This window comes from Triturus cristatus, chromosome 2_2 (assembly GCF_964204655.1).
Source record: "Triturus cristatus chromosome 2_2, aTriCri1.1, whole genome shotgun sequence".
NCBI classification, from domain to species: domain Eukaryota; kingdom Metazoa; phylum Chordata; class Amphibia; order Caudata; family Salamandridae; genus Triturus; species Triturus cristatus.
Genome location: NC_140582.1, coordinates 961,038,962 through 961,052,157, shown reverse-complemented (window position 1 = coordinate 961,052,157; position 13,196 = coordinate 961,038,962). Strand labels below are relative to the sequence as shown.

Genomic DNA, 13,196 nt, shown 5'->3' with positions numbered 1-13,196 from the left:
GGAGTCAAGCTATCCTGGCTGATGACGGCTGATAGCCAGAAACCGGTCCTAGGATGCTTGATTCCGGTCCAGGGAAGACATGGCTTGGCAGTTCGGGCTGGACTGTTCCCATGAAACACAGGGTCAAGACTGATTTGCATATGGCCATGTCTAAACTGGGGTGGCGTAGTGGGCAAAAGAACGATGGATTTAACCCAGATCTCTTGACTGGGGGAGAATGTCTGCATTGTCAGCATTCCGTTCATCATTTGTTTGTTGTAACGCTTTTCGCCCTAAGTGGGATGGGTATTCCCAGACGTGGGACCCGTGCTCACTACGCCACTGGAGTCAAGCTATCCTGGCTGATGACGGCTGATAGCCAGAAACCGGTCCTAGGATGCTTGATTCCGGTCCAGGGAAGACATGGCTTGGCAGTTCGGGCTGGACTGTTCCCATGAGGCACAGGGTCAAGACTGATTTGCATATGGCCATGTCTAAACTGGGGTGGCGTAGTGGGCAAAAGAACGATGGATTTAACCCAGATCTCTTGACTGGGGGAGAATGTCTGCATTGTCAGCATTCCGTCCATCATTTGTTTGTTGTAACGCTTTTCGCCCTAAGTGGGATGGGTATTCCCAGACGTGGGACCCGTGCTCACTACGCCACTGGAGTCAAGCTATCCTGGCTGATGACGGCTGATAGCCAGAAACCGGTCCTAGGATGCTTGATTTCGGTCCAGGGAAGACATGGCTTGGCGGTTCGGGCTGGACTGTTCCCATGAGGCACAGGGTCAAGACTGATTTGCATATGGCCATGTCTAAACTGGGGTGGCGTAGTGGGCAAAAGAACGATGGATTTAACCCAGATCTCTTGACTGGGGGAGAATGTCTGCATTGTCAGCATTCCGTCCATCATTTGTTTGTTGTAACGCTTTTCGCCCTAAGTGGGATGGGTATTCCCAGACGTGGGACCCGTGCTCACTACGCCACTGGAGTCAAGCTATCCTGGCTGATGACGGCTGATAGCCAGAAACCGGTCCTAGGATGCTTGATTCCGGTCCAGGGAAGACATGGCTTGGCAGTTCGGGCTGGACTGTTCCCATGAGGCACAGGGTCAAGACTGATTTGCATATGGCCAGGTCTAAACTGGGGTGGCGTAGTGGGCAAAAGAACGATGGATTTAACCCAGATCTCTTGACTGGGGGAGAATGTCTGCATTGTCAGCATTCCGTCCATCATTTGTTTGTTGTAACGCTTTTCGCCCTAAGTGGGATGGGTATTCCCAGACGTGGGACCCGTGCTCACTACGCCACTGGAGTCAAGCTATCCTGGCTGATGACGGCTGATAGCCAGAAACCGGTCCTAGGATGCTTGATTCCGGTCCAGGGAAGACATGGCTTGGCAGTTCGGGCTGGACTGTTCCCATGAGGCACAGGGTCAAGACTGATTTGCATATGGCCATGTCTAAACTGGGGTGGCGTAGTGGGCAAAAGAACGATGGATTTAACCCAGATCTCTTGACTGGGGGAGAATGTCTGCATTGTCAGCATTCCGTCCATCATTTGTTTGTTGTAACCCCGATCTAGTGCAGGCTGATTGGGAGGCCCCCACGAGCAGCTCCTGGGATTGAACTGATTTCTGCAAGAAGGTGCAACAAAAAAAGCCGCCGCCGATCAGCTCAAGCAGGGCGCCTCCCTCAGGGCATGCCGTGGGCGAAGTACGAGGGAAAACCCCGGCGTTCAACTCACCGGTAAAGTGATAATTCCCGGGAGGTTCAGTGTTCAGGCCGCATACAGGAGTCAAGCCATCTAGTATCGCAATTACTTACCGGTAATTGCATTACTCTGAGTCCTACTCCCTCGCTTCCATTACTTACGCATTGAGGCATCCCTGCCTCACCAGACACCCATATCACGTGATTTATCACACGGGGACTATAAGTAGCCCCAACCCCCGTCAAACCTCCTTTAATACCACAGAGACCGAAACCATACCAAAAGGTTGGCCTGGACTACCAAGGAGGGAGGGAGGGATGTAAGTAACGGAAGCGAGGGAGTAGGACTCAGAGTAATGCAATTACCGGTAAGTAATTGAGACATTACCTCCTCGTCCCTCCCTCGCTTCCATTCCTTACGCATTGAGATGTACAAAGCCAAACAGGACAACCAAAGAAGGTATGCAAAAACAGTCTAATCAAAAAACACAGATAACAAGGAAAACCACTACATAGGAAACATAGCGGAAAGAACCTTGTACCCAAAACCATCAGCACGGTCAAGCTCCCGGCCAAACCAGTAACGAGAGGCAAAGGACAACGGCGAAGCCCAGGCGGCAGCCCGGCAAAACACAGAAATGGAAGCCCCTTTGACCTCCGCACATGATGCCGCCACGGACCGAGTGGAACAACCTGAACCCCGAAAGGTGCCCCGCCACCATGCACGCCAAAGAAATCAGAGACCGACCGAACGACTCAAAGAAGGAGCAGCAGGACGCAAACCCCGACACACAGGCCCAAATCAACAAATCAGCTAATCAGATAAACGGAAAGGAGCGACCCGCTCCGAACAGACCAGGAAAGCCCTCCGAACATCCAAAGAGAGCAGCCGCACCCCAGACTCCGACGAAGAGGGATCAAAACAAAAAGGGAGGAAGGACCAACTCCCGACCCATGCGGAACCGAGAAACGACCTCAGGACGAAAGGAAAGCACCGGACTCATAACAATCCCGTCCACAAAAACCTGATAAAAAGGGGGTGAGGAAGAGAGAGCACCCAGCACACCCAGGTGGTGAGCAGAGGAAATGGCCACCAAAAAGTAGGTCATGAAGGACAAGAGGCACAGGGCCACAGAAAGCAAGGGCTCAAATGGAGGGGACATCAAAAGTGGCCAAGGCTAGAGACAGAACCCACAAGGGAAAAAGCCACCGAGGGGCAGGAAGAACACAACCCAAACCCTCACAAAGGCGACCAACCAACCCATTAGGATCCGAGAGAGTGCCCCAAGAGCTCCAAAACACCTGAACCACAGCCCACTGTGAACGAAGGGAAGAAACCAGCAAGCCCAAGGCAGCACCCTCCTGGAAAAACAGCATCACCTCAATCAAAGAAGAGGAAGCAGGGACCAAACCCATGCCACGACACCACCGACTGAAAGAACGCCAGAGCCACAGGTAAAACTTGTCGGGTGACGGGCTCCCAGCCGCCAGTAGAGTAGAGGCCAAGTCAGCCGGAACCAGTGTACGTAGCAGACCCAAGCGACCAACCACCAGGCCGCCAAGCGCGATTCCTGGACAGAACATCCCGCAGCAACACCGGGAACACCAAAGGGGACGGACACAGAGGCAGAATCCACTCCACCCCCGACCCCATCCCCACCAGGAGAGGAAACCAGGAGGCACGAGGCCAAGCCGGAGCCACCAGAACCACCGGAGCCTCCAAGGATCGGACCCCCATAAGGAAGCGGAGAAGAAGGGGGAAGGGGGGAAAGGCATACAGACACCCGCGAGGCCAAGGGCAGGTGAAGCATCCACCGCCCAGGCGGAACCCACCTGACCGCGGGAGACAAACCGGGTCACCACGGCATCGCCCACACATGCAAAGAGATCCACCACCGGAACACGCCATCGCACCGTCAGTTCCACAAACAACTCCTGATGGAGGCAGAAATCCACAGAGGACGGGATGAGCCTGCCGGGAGCATCCGCCAGGGAACAGAACATCAGAGAGTGCCACCAGATGAGACTCGCCCAACTGAACAACAGCAACGTCACCAGAGCCAGAAACGAGGACCTGGTCCCGCCCCCTGCCAGTGCACGTAAGCCACGGCAGCAACGCCGTCCGTCCCGACTAGAACGGTGCCCAGCAGAAACCGAGAGACGGTCAACAGAGCCAACGGACCGCCTCCAACTCCATCAAAAACGATGACTTCCTGCCCTGTGAGGGGGACCAGAAGCCCCTGGTCCGAAGAACCCCCAGTCAGGCCCCCCACCACGAGAGGCGGCAACCGCGGCGACCACCACAGGAGCCGGAGGAGAGAGGGAAACCCCTCACAGCCGATGATCCCGATCCAGGGCGGCCGCGTCAAAGTGCTCGTCCTCCCTTGGTGCATGCAGGCCTCCGTATGCAGCAGGTCCGAGCGACACTCCAGGCACGACTGCCAGCCCAATTTTCTCATCGCTGGACTGCTCTTCTCATAGCGCATCTCTCGGTCGGTTTCACGGGCTGCGGGCCCCGGGTGAAAAGATTACATTTTTGGATTGTTCCAGGCGACCATTTTAGAGTCTGGCAAGCTCCACACCCCTCCTGGTGTCCAGGGTTATGGCTTTATTATCACTGGACACAGCCATTACAGCCTGTGTGGATTCTGTATGGTGCACTTGAGCACTTCGTATGTGAATGAACTGATAATTCTAATGGAAGAAGTAATCAGAAAGTTTACGTTTTCCAGGAACACCACAGCTTAGCAGTCCTGAGCCGGTCTATGAAAGTAAAAAGGGATTCTGTGAATAGACCCCTTCAGAGGAGAAAGTAGGTGAGAGGGTGGTGAAATGCATGTTGTCCAATGAGAAGCCTTTTGGTCTGAGAATGGGTCTGGGTTTTGTGAGCACTTTGTGTCTTTGTACTTGGTCTCAGGAGCTGTGCTGGCTGAATAATAATCATACATCTTAATAGCCCTCTGGATTAACATTGGTTTGCTGCTCCCTCCTTTCGATTTTTAATGGGCCTTCCTGTTTTTATAACCTCATAATTGCATGGTCCATTTCACTGCATACAGTTTCATTAAGTATTCACGTTATTTTCCTAACGGCACAATTTTAACTTTAGAATTGTTTTAAATATAAAGAAGTATAAAATACTTTTTTTATTATTATTATTATTAATAGCACAGTATGCTCAGTTGTATTACTTTTAGTCTCACTTATTTTAGTAGTTCTAATATGTTAGCCTCATGATTACTTTTGATTCGTTGCAGATATTTATCTTTTTTTAAGCAAAAAGACTTGTTATGCACAGAAAGTAGTATTTCCCTTTCGTTCTAATAATGAAATTATTCAGAATGTTGACGGTCTTCCAAGTGAAATAACTTGAAACCATACCATTCTTGTCCTGTGTTTTCTCTCAGTGGTGGAATTTCATTGAAGCCTTCTTCAGGGATGGACGCCATGAGAGCAGATATGGGAGGGGCAGCTACTATCTGTTCTGCGATTGTCACAGCAGCAGCACTTCAGCTACCACTTAATATTATTGGTGAGTATGAGTGGTAATGAATCAAGCCCCCATGCCTGTCTTCTCATACAATTAAAAAAATGGTCTTAGCGTTGTTTTTGCTTTTTACATCTGTCTCCAAACTCATGATGCAGTAGGACTTTTGTGCCTCACACTGGCAAATAGCCCTTTTAAGCTTCTATGACGTGCTCTTTTCTCTCTGACGTTCCCTCGGTTGGAACATCGAGAATGGTCTTCCTTCTTCAGGTGGTATTACATGCAGTAGGAAGCATGCGTTTGATGCTGCAGCCAGGCTATCAGCAGTGCCATTCTACTGCATGAGCTTTTAGACTCTTATATTTTTAGTGTGGGATGTAAATGATCTACTTCTTGCCTTCTATCTGAGAAGATGCCCCAGCAGTCTTGGCTAGAGATGCCTTAGAACCAGCAGCACTAACAAAAATGAGGACAAAATGCTTTGATGGTAATCTGGGTTACACACCAGCTGACCTGGACTGTTTTTGGTGGTTTTAGATGCGCTGTGTCATTTGAATGAATAGTGGCGGTACCTGCTCCCTTGTATTTACTGGTCGAACTTGATTTCTCCACTGCTCATAAACCACTGATCGGAGAACCCTCCCATACGTGCTAAGCCACACGGTGCCACCGCGTGTCACAAGATTTCAGCTCTCTTTAAACAGTCGTCCAGGGGTGAGCTAAAATGACACAGTGGCAGGAAAAAACGAGCTGAAAACCGCTGTGAACAGTGGCTGTAAGCAGCCGATGGCCATTAAAGGGTGTGAAAACACCCACGGACATTGGTTACAGCCTCAATGATCCTTTTGTGTTTTTTTCCTTTTGGGGACGGGGTAGATGGCTTGGTTAAGTGTAGAGTGTCTCTTAGAGAGCTCTTGGCACCAAGCCCGCCCCCTCCTTGCCCTTCCAACCCTCACATGGTAAAATAATTTTGTACTATATTTAGAGAACACATGGGCTTTGGGAGGCAGTGTAGGATGTACCAGGCTAGATATATTAAGGGTATCAACCAGCATTAATGCGACAGGCCCACATTACTTGCTTTGTTCTTAGCCCTTATTTCATAACAGCAAAGACAATGAGGAAAATATATTTGAAAATATTTACAGTATTCTATAAAAAATAATTGTATATCTAATCTTATTTCAGAAGTTTTGTTTTTATTTCTGTATGCCTGATATAGACTTCTAGTAGTAGATTCCTTACCTTAAAACATTCCCTAGGCGTCAGACTGGATCCGGAAACGTTTCATGAGCAGTACCCCGGTGAGCCAGTAGGTGGCGTAATTCGGCTCCATGTGGTGTCATCGGCATGGTCCGCACTGAAAGTGACGTGTGTGGTGCCTATAAGGCCCCACACAAGCCCGTTGATGTCCATTCTTTTCTTTTCGCACCAGTCAGCGCTGGTCTGGAGAAGTCACTTTTTGATATAACTTTTTTGATCCTTTTTTTGACTATTTGTCACTGGCATGTTGGTGATGAACCAATACCTCGTCTACCTCTGTTGCCTCTAGCGCGACCACAATGCCAAGACCTGTGTCGATTGTGGTGTCATGCACCCCAAGGCCTTGGAGAGCAGTCCCTCAAGCTCCTTTCTTCTCAGCCTGCAGTGTTGTGACGGTCTCGATCCCAGTGAGAGGAAGGTCCCAGGATCCGTCATGCGGGGTCACTCCAAGCTCCCCTTATTGCAGTTGAAGTCCTCTGGGCATTCGGGTAAGTCCCACAAACATAAGAAGAACAAGAAGTCGAAGCGGACTTCGTCCCGTCTGTCACAATCATCCAACGAGATGAGGGAACATCGGCATTCGAGGCTTGTCAATACAGTTGATCCTGTGCCAGGTCAGACTCCGCGTCTCCCAGAGTTTTCTGGAGCCGAAGCAACCGCCGCCCATCTCCGTAAGTTTTATGAGGCCATGACCCTCATATTTGGGTGGCCTGTCCCTACTGGCCCACCCTCGGGCCCTGTGGGTTTGGAAGGGGTCACTACTGATTTACTGCTGATGGGCCAGTTGAGCCTCTTGGATCCATGGACAGATCCGGACCGAGGCTAGTTGAGCCACCTTAAACTTCGCCTTCGCCATCGCCATCCCCTTATGAATTCCCAACTCTGATACTGAGCTGGATGGGCGATGTCCGACACTGACTCCTGCACCGTCGGGAGGCATTTCTTCCAATTCGGAGCCTATGCTGCTGTGGGCTAGGACTTGAAGATGATTAGGAGGGGGCACTGAACCCTTAGTTATACCAGTCCCTAGATGTTACTGAGTACGTCTGGTGTTAGGATTTCGTGGATGCCAGTGCACTGGACACCTTCCCAGATTCTGACTTGGTCACCCCATCTTCTGTGGCTATAGAGGAGGGAGATTCATTTGCTATGGTGGTAAGGAGGGCAGCAGGGGTCCTGGACCTTCAGCTGCTCTCCGTGGTTGTCAAGACGAACGTCTTGACAGAGGTGCTTCAGCCGGGAGTCACCCCTTCCTAACCACTTCTCCCTTTTAATGAAGCCCCCACGAATGTCCTACTTGGGCTCTTGTGAATAGGACTATTGCCCACTGCCGTTGGGCTGCCTCAGGGGACCCCAAATTCCCCACCCAGCACCCCACCCCGGAGAGCTTGGTGGTCCAAGCCTCCACTTCTAGAGTAACTCCTGGTGGATTCCCTACCACTCCACTGGAACAAGGAATCCAAGAGGCTGGATACTTTGGAAAAGAAGATGTTTTATTTCACCTGGTACTACGGACGGTAAACACTGCATGCCTTTCGGGCCCATACTCCCTTTCGCTCTAGGACTCCGTTTGCCAAAGACATGCCCTTTGATGGCTCCTGTCTCTTAAGAGACAAGACTGACTGACTATGCGCCGGAGCGCTTCCGGGACAACAGAGCTACTGCCAGGTCCTTGGGCCTATCCATGCCCCCTTGCTGTGCACACGCTGCCTTTCTCTCCTTTTGTGGTCAGGGAAGGGGCTTCCAGCCGCATCTCCACCCGCCCAGAATCCATGGCACGCAACCTTCTCAGCCATTGTGTGGCTGATGACGCAGTACCCACAGACCTTGTGAGTCAAGTAGCCAGAGCTCGGGCCACTCCACCATCCTCCACAGGCAGCTGCCTCCTATTTAGTTTTCCTCAGACCATCAAGGGCACCCAATAGGTGGCAGGATACTCCATCACCTGCACCACTGTAAGTCGATAACTTCCGACCACTGGGTACTCCAAATTGTCCAAAGGGGCAACTCCCTTTCCTTCGTGGCTACCCCTCCACCCTTGCCATTCACTTTCAACAGGCTGACGGAGGACCACATCTCTTTGCTTCACCAAGAAGTGGCGGCTGTTTTGGCCAAAGGTGCCAGGAATTAGAAGTAGGTTGTGGTTATTACTGGTGCTACTTTCTGGTGCCCAAAAATGTTGGAAGCCTTTGTCTTCAACTAGACTTGCACCGTCTCAATTTCTTCCTGAATCAAGAGAAATTCAAAATGCTCATGCTTGCACACGTCCTATCTGCTCTGGACCCCAAAGACTGGATGGTAGCGTTGGACTTGCAGGACGCATGCTTCCACATTCTCTTCCTGCCTGCCGACAGACATTGCCTGCGGTTCTCGGTGGGCAACCAGCACTTTCAGTTTGCAGTGTTTCCATTATCAGCACCCCTATGGTGTTCACCAAGGTGATAGCGGTGGTTACAAGCTCATCTGCAGAAGGTGTGCCAGTTTGCCCCTATCTCGATGGCTGGCTGTTGATGGCAAGCTTTGCCCAGGCAGTTGCCTCCCACCTACAAACTATGGAAGACTTCCTGCACTTGCTGGGGTTCACTAAAAATGTGACGAAGGCACACCTGATCCCTCCTCACACTCCCTTTCATCTGAGCTGTTCTGGAAACAGTGCATTTTCGGGCTTATCCTCCCGAACAACTGGTCCAGGGTATTCAAACTTTGATAACGATATTTCAGCCTCTCTCCGGGATTTTGGTGATAATTACTGAGGCTGTTGAGCTTCATGGCATCCTGCATCCTGCTTTTGATACATGGCTGTTGGCATATGCAAGCTCTGCCGTAGGCCATGAAGTTCCAGTGAGCCCAGCATCTGGGGAATCTCCCTAGCATGGTCCAGATCCTTCAGGGCACTGCAAAAGATCTGCAGACGGGCCGCGATTGGGTCAGTGGCAGACTCCTCTCCCTTCTCCAACCAGATCTTTTGGTTTTGACAGATGCCTCGCTCATGAGATGGGGCAGCCATCTGGGAGAGGTGGAGATCAGAGAACTCTGGTCTTTGGCGAAATTCGGACTCCACATCAACCTGTTGGAGCTCCATGCGATCCCATTGCCATTGAAAGCCTTCCTACCTTCCATCACGGGAAGGCTAGTGCAGGTGTTCATGGACAACACTACCGCCACGTGGTAATTCAACAAATAGGGTGGGGTCGTGGACGCTCTGTCAAGAGGCCCTACACCTCTGAACATGGCTGAAACAACAGAGCATTTCCCTGGTGGTTCAACACCTGGAGAGTTCCCGGACGAACTCAGCCGAAGATGCCTAGCGAATCACAAATGACACCTTTAACCGAAGGTGGTGCAATATCTCTTTCAGCAGTGGGGAAAGCCTTGATTAGATCTGTTTGTCAACACCAAAAACGTGCAGTGTCCGCAGTTCTGCATGCTGGAGGTTCGAAGGTGGCTCTCGCTTAGATGCTTTTCATCTTGAGCGGAGCTTTGGCCTCCTGTACACCTTTTCACCCTTACCTCACTACCCAGAGTTCTCAAGAGGATCAGGAACGATCAGGCCCAAGTCATCCTTGTGACTCTGGACTGTGCTCAGAGAGTCTGGTATCCTGAACTGTTGAGCATTTCCATCGGTCCTCCGATCAGGCTGCCCCTTTGGGAGGATCTTCTGTCGAAGCAGCAGTGGAGGATTCTCCTACCGAACTTATCAAGAACCCTCCGAAGATTGTGGAGATTGAGTGTTGTCAGTTAACAGCTTTCCACTTTTCACCCGAAGTCTGTAATGTTATTTTGGAAGCTTGGCGTCCCTCCACAAAGTCGGCATACACCAGCCAGTGGAGCAAGTTTATGGCATGGTGTACAGCCAAACAGGTTAACCCTTTATCTGCACCCTTTTCCCAAGTAATTTTTTTTATTTTTACCCTAGTCCAGCAGGGCTCTGCATTGGGCACGTTGAATGGCTATTTATCTGCCATTTCTGCCTTCCTGAAGCTACCAGATCAGCATTCCCTATTACCCTATTGTAAATAGGTTCCTTAAAAGTCTGCAGCACGTTTCCTCCAGCTCCCTAAGTTATGCCTCAATGGGACCTAAAGTTGGTTCTTAGCTTTCTAATGTGTGCCCTTTGAGCCGCTTCATACCTGCCCTCTTAGGCTCCTCTCCATCAAGACGGCTTTCTGGTGGCAATAACATCTGCCCGGAGTGAACTGCAGGCACTGTCATCTCAGCCTCCATACAAATCTTTTTTCCCCAGTTAAACTGGTATTTTGGACTAAAGCACCCTCCTTGCCAAAGGTAGTCGACCCGTTCCACATAGGCTGATTCATACTTTGTATACCTTTTACGTTCCGCCTCATGCCTCCAAGAAAGAGGCGAGACTCAATTGGGTGGACCCAAATAAAGCCAAGGGACAAGAAACAGCCCTCAGAGGGCTTACGTGCTCAATCCACCAGAACAAAGACTTTGACCACTGTGTTAGCACGCGGAGGTCCGGTCCTGGACATCTGTCAGGCAGCAACCTGGGCTTCACTACACACGTGCACCAAACACTACTACCTACACACTCAGGTCTGTCAGAATGGGCACTTTGGATGTTTGATCCTGCAGGACTTTCTGGTCTAAATCAGATTTGCAGACCCTCCTCCAGGGAATAATGGCTTGGGTATCTGTTCTTAGGTAATGAATTTGCTGTTAGAAGTGTCTATCAGATGAACACCTTCAGTAACACCTTATCTGGTAGAGACTCTATATAGGTTCAGATTCCTTACCATCTCACCTATCCTCCCTGCTTTGCATATTGATTTTTAGGTAGAAGTTGTTCCTTTTTCAGAGCCTTTGTTCCACACACCAGTGGTCAGTGTGCTTCATGCCTCTGTGCTTCTGGTGTGGAAAGTCGTGAATAGAAAGTGATGTCAGCGTGCGTGGGGGTGGTGCCAATATAGGTACAATGCACGTCCCTTCTTGATAATGCCACCTACCAGGGTGCAAAGGTACTGTTCTTGACAAGTTTCCGGATCCAGTCTGACGCCTGGGGAGTCTTCTATGGTAAGGAATCTGTGGCCAGAAAGAGTCTCTACCAGGTAAGGCGTTACGAAGGTAAGTAACTCGCTTAATTAGTCACATTGGACCCAATGTTAACAAATTGGAACAAAAGCACTCACTTCTAACATACTGAGATGAGATAGTTTAGATTTGCACTAAAATCATAATTTTTATTATAATGAGGGTTCCATAAATATGTGCTGCTGTGATGCATTTGCTATGTCTACTCGTGACGCCTCTATGCCTCTGACATTTTTTTTCCTATTATATCCTGCATCTTTAGGTCTGGCTCCCCTTTGTGAAAATATGCCCAGCGGTAGAGCGAACAAGCCAGGTGATGTGGTCAGAGCCAAAAATGGAAAGACAATTCAGGCATGTTAATCATAATGGTTCAAAAGCTGATGTGTAGTTCTAACCAGTCCCTGTTAATCCACATTTGTGCAGTCAATACTGTGCAGAGTTCAAACACTTACAGATTGTATCCTTTGTGTTTAAGACCAGAGAACCAAACTGTTGCTTTGACATTTTTTCTCGTGTAAATGGAGCGCTTTACAGGTAGAAGAGGGTGACATGCAATAATTAGGAGGTCGAAATCCTTTACCCACACAGCAGGCATCTTTTCAAGGTCCATTTTTTACTGGACCAACAATTTGGTTTTGTGAGGTTAGAAATCTTCAATGGTGGCAAACCTTTAAGTCAGATTATATTTCTTCAAATAATACTACAAGTTAACAACGTGATCTCTTTTATTAACGCTTGTGCCAGATTTGTCTATAACTCAAACTATAGTAAGGTTAGCCTGCATACATTATTATTTGAATTGGCATTGGAAAAGTAGAACTTTGAGCTCAGTGTCGAAGAGGCTGTATGAAGGGCTCACCCTAATTTTGGGGAGAGAAGGGGTAGTGGTATGGCGTACCAGACTCTGGGTCTACTCCCAGGAAAATCGATTTGAACTTCTTGGTTTATTGAAAGGCGGTATTTCCAGGAGGAGCAAGTCTGTGCTGCGTAGTGGGTTTTAAAAGTGTGAAATGAATGACAGTATTGAATGCCGCTAACTGGTCCAGAAGGATGAGTTAACAAGATTCTCCTTTGTCTAGGATGCAAAGCCCTACGTCCACTAAGTGTAACATAGCAGATTCGGCGCTAAAGCCCAATCCTACCCTTGCATGAAGATCATCAAGGGGGTTATTTCCATTGATGAAGGTAATTGTGTTGCAACACAGCTCTCCAGAAATGAAATGAGAGAATGCAGATTAGATAATGCCTGGAGTTTATTCAGATCTTGTGTCAGTTCACTGTTTTTTGTGTGTTTTTTTTTAAGTAACGGGGTGACGGTCAATTTTCAAGCCATCAAGAATTACGCCGTGGCTCAGGAAGGAATTGACCAAAGGCTTTAAGCACGGGATGATGGATGGACTTATATCTTTCTTTCTTCTCTTGAGGAGATTAACTAACTGAATGATGCCCTGATTCTGACTGTTCAATGGCTTGCCAACAACCAGCTTAAACTGAATGCCTAAAAAACGGAGTTCCTTCTCATCTCTCCCGCCCCCCACCCACCCCCAAAATCAAATGACATCCCTGAATGGATTAAGTCGATCACAGCACTCAACTGCACGCCAACCATGGTGGATTCTGCCAAATCGCTTGGGATAACCTTCGACAGCAACCTGAATATGCGTGAACACATCAACTCTGGCTAAAACCGCCAGGTTCCATC

General features: G+C 49.4%; 1 protein-coding gene across 1 annotated transcript in view; it reads left to right on the top strand.

Moving 5' to 3' along the window:
* LAP3 (leucine aminopeptidase 3) overlaps positions 1 to 13,196 on the top strand; it is a 353,892-nt gene that overhangs the window by 258,920 nt on the left and 81,776 nt on the right. The window contains exons 8-9 of the mRNA XM_085642373.1: positions 5,100 to 5,224; positions 11,757 to 11,845. Coding sequence (XP_085498499.1) covers positions 5,100 to 5,224; positions 11,757 to 11,845 — 214 coding nt within the window. The remainder of the gene's footprint in view (positions 1 to 5,099; positions 5,225 to 11,756; positions 11,846 to 13,196) is intronic.